The sequence below is a fragment of the Lissotriton vulgaris genome, chromosome 6 (assembly GCF_964263255.1).
Source record: "Lissotriton vulgaris chromosome 6, aLisVul1.2, whole genome shotgun sequence".
Taxonomy (NCBI): Eukaryota; Metazoa; Chordata; class Amphibia; order Caudata; family Salamandridae; genus Lissotriton; species Lissotriton vulgaris.
The window spans coordinates 891,426,372-891,440,178 of NC_141694.1; the positions used below are offsets into that span (position 1 = coordinate 891,426,372).

Here is a 13,807-nt window from a genome sequence, read left to right on the forward strand (position 1 = left end):
AAGAGGGAGGATCTTCCGGGCAGTTCGCATGAGCCAAAAGCATGTGCCGGCTGTCTTTCTCACTTGGGATCTAAAGCTAAGATCCCGGTCGAGCCAGAATCCTAAGCTCTTGATTTCATCTTTTGGTGTAGGGGGAGCCCATGCTGGGTGGCCAGGCAAGGGACTTGGGGAGTTTGTGCGGGTCGCCTAGGAGCATAATCTCCTATTTCTCACCGTTGAGTTTTAGTCAGGAGTCACCCATCCATTTGGATATGCTCTGTAGGCAGGAGACCAGATTCTCCATGGACTGATCGGACTGATTGATGGAGACGACTAGTTGGGTGTCGTCGGCGTACATGACCACCTTTATGCCGAATGGGGAGGATATGTCGTCTAGGGAGGCCATGTAAACGTTAAAAAGTGTGGGGCTCAGGGACGATCCCTGGGGAACCCCACATTGAAGGGGAAGAGCTTCCGAGTGACCGTGACTATCGGCCACTTGGAAGGTCCTATGCTCTAGAAACAATTTTAACCCGGCCAGGGCAGTCCCAGTGATTCCGGTTTTGTAGAGACGGTGGAGGGGGGTGGAATGGTCCACCATGTCAAAGGCGGCGCTCAGGTCCAGGAGGATCACTGCCACTGATCCCCCTCCGTCCAAGATGGATCTAGTCTCCTCTGTCACGGCCAGGAGGGCGGTGTCGGTTCCCTGTCCTGGTCTGAACCCTGTCTGGGAGTGGCGAAGGAGTTTGTGGGTCTCTAAAAAGGTGGATAGCTGTTCGTTCACAATTTTTTCCGCCACTTTGCTGATGCCTGGGAGGGAGATAGGTTTAAAGTTTGAGGGATCCGTGGGGTCTAGATGGTGTTTCTTGAGGAGTGCGCGTACTATCGCACTTTTCCAGTTGGCGGGAACTATCCCTCGGGAGAGGGAGGCATTTATCAGCCTGGTTAGGAGGGGGATATTGTGGGAGCGACTAATTTCAGTTTGCTCATGGGCGCTGGATCGGCCGGGGACCCGCTCTTCACTTGATTGAGGGTGGCTACCAACATCTCAATGGAAATGGGGAGGAAGGCATCCAGGAAGGGGGCGTCTTGGTCGATGGGCCAGGCTGGTGGATCTGTCGGGGGTGGAGCTGGGGGAAGGTCTTTAGGATTTTGAGAATTTTAGAGGAAAAGAACTCGGCAAGTTGGGTGCATCTGGCGCCGGTAGGGTCAGCGACAGGCTGAGGTTCGGGGACTTTCATAAGTGATCGTACTATACGGTAGGTCTCCTTGGAAGAGTTGGCTGCGGCTAGAATTTTCCCTTCGAAATAGGCAGCTTGCTTATTTTTAATAAGGATTTTATACTGTTTCATGGATAATTTATAGGTTTCTTTGCTGTTTGATCCCCAATCTTTCCTCCAGAGACGTTCTAGTTTTTTGCATTTTTTCCACAGTTCGCGCAGTTCGGGAGTAAACCATTGTGACTTGAATGAGCCCCTCTTACTGGGGAGGTGTTTATAGGGGAGGACCGAGTCTAGGGATGTTTCTATCCAGGTTCGAATTTGGGTGTCTGCTAGAGAGGGGTCTGGATCCAAGGTGGGAGTAGAGGCTTTCAGCTGGCTGGCCCATGCATCCGTGTCTAGTTTGTGCCACGGGCGAGAGGGTGCCTGGGGCGGAAGACTGAGTGGGTTCGGAGGTGATCGGGTGTTTAAAAAAGATCAGGTGGTGATCTGTCCAGGGGATGGGGAGGGGTATTGATGCGGTGAGTTCCGGGATATTAGAGAAGATAGGGCCCAAGAGATGGCCCTTAATGTGGGTGGGGTGAAGGTTTCTCAAGGAGAGGCTGAGTGCGGCTAGATCTTTGAGGTCTACAGCTATTTTGTTCCCTGGGTCATCAAAGTGAATGTTGAGATCTCCTAACACTGTGAAGTTAGAGGAGAGACAGGCTAGAGAGGTGGCTGTACCCACCATTGAGTTGGGGAACTGTCCAAGCGGGCCCGGGGGTCGATAGACCAACAGACCCAACAGAGTTTTCTCCGGGGAAAGGTGTATGGAGAAGTGGATGTTTTCAGTCGAGGATTGGGCTGTCCTTGAACTGGCAGGAGAGGTGGACTTTGGTGATAATTGCTATGCCACCTCCTGGTCCTAGCGGTCTGTCTAGGTGTTTGATTAGGTAACCCGGGGGTAAAGCTTGGACTATGTCTGGGTCTGATGCGGAGTTGATCCAGGTTTCCGTAAGGAACAGCACTTCGATATTGTTGTCCAGTATGAGAAGGTTGATCTCGGTACTGTGTTTGGGGAGTGATCTGCAGTTGAGCAGGGCCATTTTGATTGTGCTGGTTTTGGGGGAGGCGTGAGGGGTGAGTCTGTATGAGCAGTGATTGCATTAGTTATGACGCTCCTCGGGTGAGATTGTATGGAGGCAGAGGTCAGGGGTACTAATCCTGAGTTGCCGAAGTGTGCCTGTAGAGTAGCTGAAGGGTGTCGAGCTGAAGGGGGCAGGGGGCCTGGGCCCATGGCCCGTCCTGGCGCAGACAGGCTTACCTTTGGCCCCACTTAGTTTCCTCTCCGTCTGGGTTTTCAAGGCAGTGGAACTGCCATGAAAAGCCTGGCTGAGAGGAAACTTGTAATATGCTTACCGGGACCGTGGCGGTCCCGTCAAGCATTTTGTGGCATCTGACCACCGCTCCTACGTCAGGGAACGCAGTTAACTGGCAGAGCCGGCAGTCCTAGTGCGGTCTGACTGCCTGAGTTGTAGTTGGTCGGACCGCCAGACTCGTAATCTGGCTCCAAGTTTCTAACGTGTATTGTTGTTGCTTGGAGATGGATTAGTAGTCAGACATAGATGTTTGAAGCCAAGTTTTGCTCACTAGGATTACATGAATTGTGACTGACCATGCCCAGAAGAAGCTATTGTGTATGCATGAACTACAGGAAAATAAGCACATAAATCCATGTGAATCTAAATCGGAGTGGCAAGATTAACCTACTACTTGGCTCAGAGCAGTGTTAGGCACTTGAATTTTCATGGGGCTGCTTCAAATGTGCATTGCTTGTGTAGGTGATAGGAGGAATAGAACAATAGAGATTTGTTGTGTAAGTTGGAAACGCTCAGTCAACTATAAGGTTTGGAGCAGTCTTGTACACAAGATGGAATACTGGATTATGTCTAACGAGGAGAAATATTGTTTACAACACCGCCCACCCAAAAAAAACTATAATATTGCATTATTTGGGGCCCAGTGGTCTAAACATTTACAACCAGATTAATAAAAAAAATGTTGTGTGGAGAGTCATGGTGATGTGTATGCTAACATTCTAGAAGACTTGGACAACTACTACAGGCCCACTATATGGGATGTGATAGCGGACTATAAATTTTTCCAAGGGAAAGAAGAATCTATACAGGATTACATGTCCGTGCAAAAAGATTTGGCCCTCACATGTCGATTTGGAAACCTGCATAACAAGGTCAGAAGAGACCAGATAGTAATGCTATTTGCTGACTCCAATATTCAAGACTCCTTGTGGCTAAAAGGTAAAAATAAAACTACAGGATGTAATTGACATTGCTAAAAGAGAGGAATTGACAGGAAGGAGCGCCAAGGCTGTGGTACCTGAAACAAGTTAAAACAGTAGGAAGTGGCAGTTGTTGCCAAAGCAAGCAAGTCAGCTTCTCAAGCACCATTCATGAAAAAAAGCAAGAAGCCGGAGATGGGTGGGGGTGGTAGTGGTGGTGGGGGGGGGGGGATAGTGGTGGGGGCTGGATTAGTGTAAAGAGTTCTACGCCAAGGAAATGTTATAGGTGTGGTAACACCTGACACTTTACTGACAGAAAATGCCCGACACATTCACAGAAATTTACCAAGCTTGGCATTAAAGGATATTTTGAAAAGGTTTGCCAGAGAAAGTCAGGAAATAAAGTTAAAATAGTAGACCAGGAAGGGGAAGACAACTTAGGGTCATCTGATGATTCCGATATTAATATGTGCGTTCTGAATATAGAGGACGTGCAAGTACTTAATTTGGAAACAGGAGCTAGTGGTAACAGGAAGAAACCCATGTGCAAGATTTCTATTGGTGGGGTAGACATCTCAATTGTGGCCGATTTGGACTCACCATATACACAGGGCCTGAAAAATCAAAACTTACTAGACCTGCAGGTCTAGTAACTTTAATAATCTACTCAACTTAACTGTAATGTGCTTGACCCGTGAACTGGTCTCAAATTGTGTAACCTGTGGCAAATATTTTGTCTTATGGAGCAGTCTTTTTGTTTATTATCACATAAGAGAACACCTTCAAATATGCAAGTTCACTATTTCTGCTGTACAAAAAAATATTTAAAAATAAGCAGCACACATACAATGCAGACCCTGCGTTTCAGAAGTGGTGGAGTGCAGCGTTAAACCAAGGAGGCTAAAGCCACGCTCTTTTACTACCCATAAATATGCCCCTCATTTCACTAATAGCATGGTCATCGCGACAGGAGCAGTAATAATTCCCATTTCATGTTTAAAAACTCACTTTTCATAAATATATTACTAAAGCATGATGTGGTAGTGCACTCTCTTTTACAAATAGCATATTTTCCAGTGAAATGGCCCCAAACGTTTCCCACTAACAGTTTTAGTGATCATGGCGCGTAAACAATGTTTGGAAATTAGGTTTCAGCAAAAACAAAATGTTAATTTGCACATCACCACATAAACTGCTCTAATTCGTTTCGAACCTATAAAAGTATTTTTTTCATCACAGAATTACAAAATGGGTCTTCATAACCTAGTGAAATGTATTTGAAGGTCACTTAGCTATTTCAATTTTGTGTTAGAAAAAAGCCATCTTACAGCCTTTCATTTGACATGCTTTGTCACACAGTTCACTTTAAAAAAAATCCTCTAACTGCAGTCAAATAAAGTAAAATAAATGAAGACAAACTGACTTTTGACCTGTCTCTGAAAGCCAGCAAATGTGACAAGATAAGATTTAAAGGCATTTGTATTGCACTTTCACTTCGTGAGCAATAAATACCGCCTTTAAATCTTATCTTGTCACATTTACTTTTTGTTCTAGGACTGAAATTAGAGGTTTTTCAGCTCAGTCCCTAAAATAGCTCGTCCTGAATAAATCTTGGTCGACAATGCAAGAGGATTTTTCATGCCCTGGCACAATAGTGAACAAAGATGTATGGGGTGAGAAATTTGTGCATGCTTCGGGACAAGAGTTGGCATTACTTGATATTACACTAAAGACATTCACTGGTGAGGCCACTGAAATCATTGGTTACAGAAAACTTAAATTCATGTTTAAGAACAGAGAAATGATGGGCAAATTGTATGTATCAGCTGCTGGTCCTTCCGTACTGGGTGGAGGGATCAAGGCAAGTTGGGATAACCTTGAATCCCAACAGTCCAGAACCTGTTTTGATTGTACAACCAGAAGAAGAATTTGGATTCCAAACTTCTAGAAAAGTCCCCACTGTTTACACAGGCAATACAGGGAAGCTGAGGGGGTATCGACATAAGATCAAACTTAAGGCCAACGCTAAACCCTGTATTCACAAGGTTAGAAACATACTGTGCTCCCTGAAAGATGAAATGAGAATGCAGCTGGTAGAACTACAAAAAGCTGGAGTAAATGAAAAGGTTGATCTTCAGAGAGGGTGGCGCACCTGGTTGTGGCTAATAAAGCAAATTTAAAGTTATGCATTGACTTACGCAACCGTAATCAGGACATTTTGGTGAACCAGTATCCCCTACCTAGAATTAATGAGATCTTAGCCTGCACCAAGAATGTAAAGTGGTTTTCTACTATTGATCTTACTGCGGCCTATCTTCTGGAATCATTACACCCAGACAGCATCATTCTCACCACTTGTGTTACGCCATTTGGGTGCATAGGTTCAAAAGAGGACCTTTTGGCCTAGCCTCAGACATGGCTATGTTCCAAAGGTTTATGCACATGATCTTTAAGGGAGTCCAGAACCTCCTTATCTTCCAAGATGACATCCAGATAATGGGGAAGAGCATGCCCAGAGACTGCTACAGGTACTTAGTATTTTGGGTTAAAAAAGGCATGATTGCTTAAGTCAGCAAAATAACAGGGGGATGCGATTAAACCAAGAAAAGAATTGTTGAATACCGTCAGAGAGGCGCCGGTCCCCAAAAACAAAGACGACTTCAGGGCATTTCTGGAACTGGTAAAACTGTATTCAAAGTTTGTAAAGGATTTTTCCACTAAAACGTTTGAAGTCGGTCAACTATTTAAAATGAAGAACAAGTTTGAGTGGTCCAGTCAGTGTCAAGAAATGTTCATTGCCCTCAAAGAAGACATTTGTAATGCTCCACCCTTACACGGATTTGCTAACATTGTCATTACAGATGCCAGTGAAAAGGGGTTTGGTGCAGTCCTTACTCAGAAGAATAAACTAGGTACAGAAGACAAGCATTACATTTGCTTCCTGTTCACTTACTCCCAGCGAGGAAAAATACTCCATCACAGAGCGGGAAGCACTTGCCTGTGTGTGGGTCTTAGAGCACTTCCGACAATTTATTTGGGGCAAAAGAGTAATCTTATGCAGTGACCAAACACCCATTACCAAAGTGTTAACCATTTAGGGATTGCAAGCTACGTCTCCCAGACTAGCCCTCATGTATGTAAGGCTACTTGATTTCAACTACGAAGTGCAATATGTCCCAGTTTAGAAGAATGTGGCAACAGATTTCCTAAGCCGTATTCCACTCCCTACGTGCGAAGCCAATGAGTATGTTAGGGAAGAATTTTGTGTAGCTAACATTTCTGAAGAATTCCTTAATATCACAGTTGATGAGTAAAGAGTTAGTCACATATTGGGAACTCAGACATGAATTATCCTTAGAAGAAGGATTAATGTAAAGACTAGAGAAGGTGGAACCCCATGCAGTGTTTAGAAAGAAAATTCTAGAAGTTTTCCATGAAGAGCTTTTAGGCATTGGCAAGACTAAGAATAGAGTCAAATTTTGATATTGGTGGGCAGGTGTTCTTAGAAATAGAAAGAATGGTAAGAACTGTATACAGTGCACACATTCAGACAAAACACAAGTAACCCTCAGACCCCCATTACCTCCCCTTCCGATTCCAGGAATGCCTTGGGAAAAAGTAGGTATTGACATAAAGGGGCCTATATGGGAGCGTAAATCACAAGTGTATGTCGTTATTCTTATAGACCACTTTTCTAAGTGGCCTGAAATTGAAATACTTCACAGAACTGATTTGAGTAGCATCATCAAATTCCTGGACTAAGTATTCACTATGGAAGGGTTACCCAAGTACATTCTTAGCGACAACGACCCCAGTTCATGTCAGAAAATTTCAAAAACTTTGTGGAAAGGAATGACAGTACACACAAGACAACGTCTATGTACCATCTTGCTAGTAATTGAGCAGTAGAAGGTTTAACTATGTCATTAAGGGTGTTGTACAGCTAGCCAATAGAAACAGTCTACTATAGAGAAGTTAATTACACAAGATGGTGTGGGCATTCAGAATTATCCTCAATGAGAGTACTGCGTCCAGTCCGCGAGTTGATAAGGGGGAAGAACACCCATGTCCAAAGATAACATAGGATGGCTGAAAACTGCCAAAAGGGCAGATTGGTCACTGGATGCTGTGAGAGAAAACTTAGTAAAAGAACAGAACAAATGGAAATCATACATGACTTGAGGCATAAGATTAAAGCCTTACAAATCAGGATTGGGGACAGAATGAAAAGAAGTGGTTTCAATTGGAAAAACCAATGTCGGTTTACTCATCTCTTGGTAGTTGAGAGTTTATTGCAATCCTGTACTGTTAAGAGATGGAAAGGTCTGGTGCCTGTTCGTGCTCTCCATATGCAAGAACATGGGGGAGGGCAGAGATATCTATAGTTCACAAGATGATAGTGGGTTCCTGGAACAAATGGTGGAAAACAATAAACAGGGATTCGAGTGGTTACATGATGAGGATGAACCCAAAAGTAATGAATGAAGGGGCGGACAACCATAGTATGATAGTGCCTGGTAAGAATGTCTGTGTGTACAACTAGAGTGGAGAGGATGGATGATGAAAATGATTCTGTAACTAATGAGGATTCTGAAGTTGCCCGGAACCAAGGTAGTCCCAATGACCTGTGGATAACCGGAGTCTGGGGAGTAGGACTGATTCCCTTAGCTGCGTAGCACTTTGAAGTTGCCCTAACAAAGGTAGTTCTGTGCAACATAGTGGAACAGAAGACTCCCATGTACGTAGTAGTACCAGCAGGACAGGATGTATTATGTACGTAGTAGTACCAGCAGGACAGGATGTATTGTCATTAAAACTAGTAGGTTTAAGGACTATGTAAATGATTAACTGTTTTCATGATGCATATTTATTCATGCATGTGTTGCTGATCAGTGCTGTGTGGCTCTAGTTTAACTTCTTTGCATTTCACAGCACTGCAATACATGATGTATCCTTCCTCATGAAGGTGCATTTTACTTTTATATTTACAGGTTTCCTCCTCGAATGGGAGCATCTCCTTTGTATTGTTTAGCTTAATACCTTGTGAAGAATTCTTCCTTCCAAAGGAGAATCCTTCTTTCATTTTGTAGGTTTAAAATGCTTCCATAGGTAATGTATATATTTGTTTTTCTAGTGTAGGTATAAGGGGTGAGATGGATAGTGATGGTAGGTATTTGTTTAGGTATCTGCATGTGCATCCATTTCCCAATAGGACTCAGTACCCTCTGCTATTCACCCCTATTATGATGTAATCAGCTGGCAATCTAAAATGCCAGCGGATCCAGGAGCACCTGTCATATGCAGAGAGTTATTGGCCGGAGCAGACGCATTGTGGTTCCTGTGCTGTCCTCCCCCTAGTGTGTTAGTGTGCAATACTTTAATAAAGGAATGTTATACTACATTAATAGTTATAAGTGACAAGACATTTCCAGTACTTTTGCACTACTAGAAGTCTATGCAATTCAACTTGATTTCCAGGTGAACACAAAATATTCTTAATTTATCATGAGTTCTGTTTTAAAGAAAATGCATTGTGGTAGCAATAAAAGGAATAGCAACAATAGTGCCCCAATTCCTATACCAATCAAAACTTCAAATAATTACCTGAATGTGCTAATATAACCTTGGAATAAACTTCAACCCAACTATAAGCTTGGAATCCTTCACTACAACAACAGCTACTGCCACCGGACACCAGTCAACAGTCAGAAACTGTGTAATGACAGTAAAACACTACACTCCGTGCTGGTCTCGAGCAAGATGGAGGTCTGCGAAAGCTTACTGGATGGCCCCCTCCATTTCTACCACTGGTCACGGTTCTGAATGATTCCACAAGCACTTTTTATTAGTTTTATATAGCGCAAACTCGACTCAAAGGTATCAGAGCGCTTTAAGTGAGCACCCGTTTTGTTATGGAGGCAGACCTGGAAGCAGAGGTCAGCCCGGGGCCAGGGTTCAATTCCTGGCTCGGCGGGGTCTGAGTCCTAAAAATGTCCATGGACTCGACAATTCTCGCTCCGGTGCCTACTCTATTCACGGGTTCACACTCTGCGACTCTGGGTAATAGCTTGCTTAATCTCCACAACGGCCCCTCGTGGAGGGATGCCTGGCTTTCACCTTGCGGACACCCTGCAGGGGTTATCTCACAGGGGAATACCAGGACGGGTTCCCTAAGCAAGCTTAGAAACCGCTGTGATTTGCGCTATATAAATTCCTGTACATTTACATTCATTTTGTTAGGCACAGGGAGATTCAGTGATTTGCCCCGAATCACAGGATGTTGAGCGCCCCTGCTGAGACTCAAATCTTTTTTCCCAGTTTCAAGGTCGACTGATCTAGCCATTAAGCCACATCCTCTAACCTACCAAAGCACATTTCAACAATGTTGTAACAGTGCGATTGTCTGCAAAAGCAGAGCGACAAACTATCAATTATGTTTTCAATGCCATGAGCTTCTTCTCAGCGTACAACATATCTAAAATGTAACCCAGACACGTGCCCCAGGCACCCTATACTTAAAAGTAAACTAGACTGCACTACGACTTCCAGTGCTGCGTGTTTCCTTGCCATCTACTCAGACAACACCAATGAAACTAGTTCCCATTCACATCATACTCTAACTTGGGTATCTCTGAGTAGCTTGTGACCTACTGGTAGCTCTCCTCTACCTGTAAGTAGCTCTGCTGTGCACAACTCAACTTACTAAATTAGACAGTTTGGCTTGGTTTAATTAATATATGGATCCCAAAATTAAAATGTGTGTAGTTGGGATGAAATGATGAGTATTTTTAGATCTCACAACCTGATGTGTGGAGAAGAACTGTTAGGTTTCTAAAACATATATTGAGCAGATATTTGAATAACCCATAAAGCATTGTGGAGACTCATTAATATTATATTGGTGCCAGTGTAGCTATGGCTTTCATGTATTAACCTTGTAGAGGCAGTCCAAATTGATAAACCCTTTTTCACATTACTGATAGCAACCCTGCCTTATGTATGGAGATGATCATTGTGGGTCATACTGCATGGAGTGTCCACTAATGTAATCTTGTCTGATGTGATCTTTATTTCCACACAAAAAATAGTAGCTCGGTATAAATTCGTAGGAACTTAAGAAGCTCTTATTAAAGAAAAGGCTGAGGACACCTACTCTATCTCCTCTCTTCAAATGACGTCCCTAAAAAGCCTTACTTCTAAATGCAAAGTGGTCACACCTAATCAAAACGAGTTGCAAATCGCCTCACTAATGTTAAAAGTAAGTAAATACGATACGTTTCTCGTGTCTTTATAGTGCCACTCAAACGCCACCAACCCTATTTTGCCCACAATTTCCTCTTTACTCATATATTTAAATCTTATTACGAAATCCTAATTTCCTCTACAGTACTTGGGGATATCGAGCTCAAATTATAACTATAAGCAGACGTGCAAAATACATCCTGTTCTAAACGCTTTTTGAAAAGTACATTTTCCCGAGCTATTCAATTCAATTGCATTCTAGAAAGTGCCAAGGTGTTCGCGCAATCCTTTAATAGGATATACGGTTGCAGGGAGATACAAGGAAAAGACAGGTAACCGCGTGTTACCATCAGAAACCGAAATTAGCAGCACAACTGCGTTGCAAGCATAAATGCGCCTCATTCTGAGAGAGATCCTAAAAAGCGTAAACATGCGTTTAAAGAATTTACAGGGCCTTTCGGTTTCATGTTGAAAATGCAATACACACCATGGCACGTTACATACAGGATACATTTGTTTATTTAAAAATAATAATTAAAAAAGTGAGTTGGGGGCAAAAGCCAGATGAACACAATCATTCTCTAATGAGTACACTCTTCGGTGATTTGGGCGGACATGCTTGACGCGTTGATAATGCTTCAAAGGAGCACAGGTATCATGAGAAGATTTCGGTTGGGGTGGCATGGGGGCTTTTTATCAGATGGTCGGTTCACCAGAATCCATCGAGGGCACGGTAACGGCCTTCTTGGTAGTTGCAGTTGTGGAAGAGTCAGTCGATGCCCTCATTGCTCCCAATCCTCGCATGCCAAAGCACATGAAACCTCCTACAGCTTGCACCAGCTCTCCACCACGAGTGACGTCGCACAGGTCCACACTGCTCCCACCGCTCCGGCGACTCTAGGCCTCCTCGGGTTTGTCAGTGGGCGGCCCGCAGGGTTGGAGCATCTTCTCCATAAGGTTGAAACGTACGCGAGCTTTGCTCTCATTCTCGGCCACAGCGAAGTAATTGAGCAAGTCGAAGTGACCCATGTAGGAGCAGTACGAGTCCCGGTGCTGGTTCACCAGCCACTCCCACTTGGTGGTGTCGGCGTGGCCAGTGCCAATGTACTTGGACTGCAGATGCTCCAGCTGGCTGTGGATGGTGTAGCGGTCAGTCATCGCGGCGAAAGAGGCCGAGAAACGATCAGCAACGAGAGTAACCAAACACACTTTCAACCGGAAATGTAGTAATTTCGCGTTCGCTTTGTAAAAGAACAGGTATTTCCGGGATTCTATGTGTGTATCCGGGTGACTCTAACTGGGATTGGGCCGCGCCGAGAGCTTCCGTTCCGTAAATGCAGCGGCCATCTTTGATTGGTAACTAGGAGCCTTGTGTAAAGGCTCGTCATACCAATGAATACTTTCAAAACGTAAAACTTTCAACGTTCACAATAATCGTGTAATCAACAGCAGTGTATCCCCATAATTATATAATGTACTCAAAATATTAGGGCAGGTGCCACCTTCGTAATTGCAATAAAGTAGTCAAGCCGTCGTTTTTGTATGTTTATTAAATGCATTAAAACGTTCAATGGCTACAATACTTTTTATTTATCCAATGGCGCTGTTAATGAGCTAAACCAAAAGGTCCGCTTTATTGCACAGACATGAGTTGCCAGCACGCGTTCTGCAACGTTCGAATCCACTTGGAGACAGACTGGAACGAGACCCGTTTGATCACAGTGACACAACGTGCAGGGCCGATTAAGTCTGTTTTCGCTTTCAACGTTGCTCGTGCAATCCGTATTTCCCGCGGCTGCCTGTGCTGTCGCTGTCTTGATGCTGTAGCTGAGAGTGCATCCTCGCCTCCTGGCTGTTGTGTCCCGGTTGGAGCGGATAGGAATGCTGCGCGGCAGTTCCCGGCAGCGGTAGCGGGTGTGTTGCGGGGCGCGGTGTCTCGCCTCCTCGGAGCCCCATGTCGAGCAGCCTGTATGAGTGCGGCAGGGACAGCATGATCACAGTGCGTGCTCCGCAGGAGTTCCTTCCCTCCGGTCGAGAGCATAGTCGACAGCACCCCAATGCTCTGACCCTGCAGCCGCGCCGCCTTCAGCCAGCTTCTGAGCTCTGCCAATCTTCAGACGGAGGCGGCGCAGCGGCTGGGCTGGTGGGATCCCTGCAGGAAGTCACCATCCACGACAAGCGCAAGGTACTGGTTTCCCAAGTGCCCAAGATCAGATACAGGCAGAGGTACTGCTTGCCCAAGTTCATACAGGCCGGTTGCTGATGTTTTGTAGTCTAATGTACATAATTCTAACACTGCCAGCTGTAATTCGTATCTACATTAGACTTTACAATTCTTTAATGGTTGCCAGGGGCAGCTTGGTAGCTGAAAACATTCTCAAAGTGGCCCATGGCCGATGTTTTGAGCACGTTAGTAGTTAGTTCAAATACATGATTGTCTCTGTGTGAGGTTGCCATCAGGGTCAGATTGGAATCACAATTTGGCCAGGGCACTGACGAAAAAAGTGGCCCACATTTGGGGGGCGTGGCACACATTTGCGGGCGTGCCCTTTAATGAAACACACAAGGAATGTAAGTGGGAGGATATTGTTCTTGGGAAGGACACAGGGCCAAGGTGACAATGTCCTACAAGCTGAGCACCTGAAAAACAGCCAGACCCCTTTCTATTACCAAATTATTCCCATCCCTCCAGCGCAGGAGCATCTGAAAACAGCAAGGCCCCTTTCTCTTAAAAAAAATATCCCCCTGCCCTCCAGCGCAGAAGCATCTGAAAACAGTGAGACCCCTTTCTCTTAAAAAAATGATTCTCCAGCCCTCCCGCGCATGATCACCTGAAAACAGCAAGGCCCCTTTTCTATGAAAAAATTATTCCCCTGCCCTCCAGCGCAGGAGCACTTGAAAACAGCGAGGCCCCTTTCTATTAAATAATGATTCCCCATCCAATATGGAAGGAATGGTGAATGCACTAGACATTTTAAAATCATGAGAGGTGTTAGGCAGGGGTGCGTTCTAACCCCTTTCCTATTCGCACTTTACTAATAATGTAGAAGCTGCTTTGAGAGAGTCCACCCCAGATGCCCCTTATATA

General features: G+C 44.7%; 2 protein-coding genes across 2 annotated transcripts in view; one reads left to right on the top strand and one right to left on the bottom strand.

Moving 5' to 3' along the window:
• Positions 1–11,220: 11,220 nt before the first annotated feature.
• LOC147708120 (splicing factor 3B subunit 5) lies at positions 11,221–11,976 on the bottom strand. Its single transcript, XM_086926882.1, has one exon. The coding sequence runs from the start codon at positions 11,875–11,877 to the stop codon at positions 11,617–11,619; it is 261 nt and encodes an 86-aa protein (XP_086783008.1). The 5' UTR covers positions 11,878–11,976; the 3' UTR covers positions 11,221–11,616.
• Positions 11,977–12,471: 495 nt separating this feature from the next.
• ANAPC1 (anaphase promoting complex subunit 1) overlaps positions 12,472–13,807 on the top strand; it is a 763,513-nt gene continuing 762,177 nt past the window's right edge. The window contains exon 1 of the mRNA XM_086926883.1: positions 12,472–12,904. Coding sequence (XP_086783009.1) covers positions 12,674–12,904 — 231 coding nt within the window. The 5' untranslated portion in view covers positions 12,472–12,673. The remainder of the gene's footprint in view (positions 12,905–13,807) is intronic.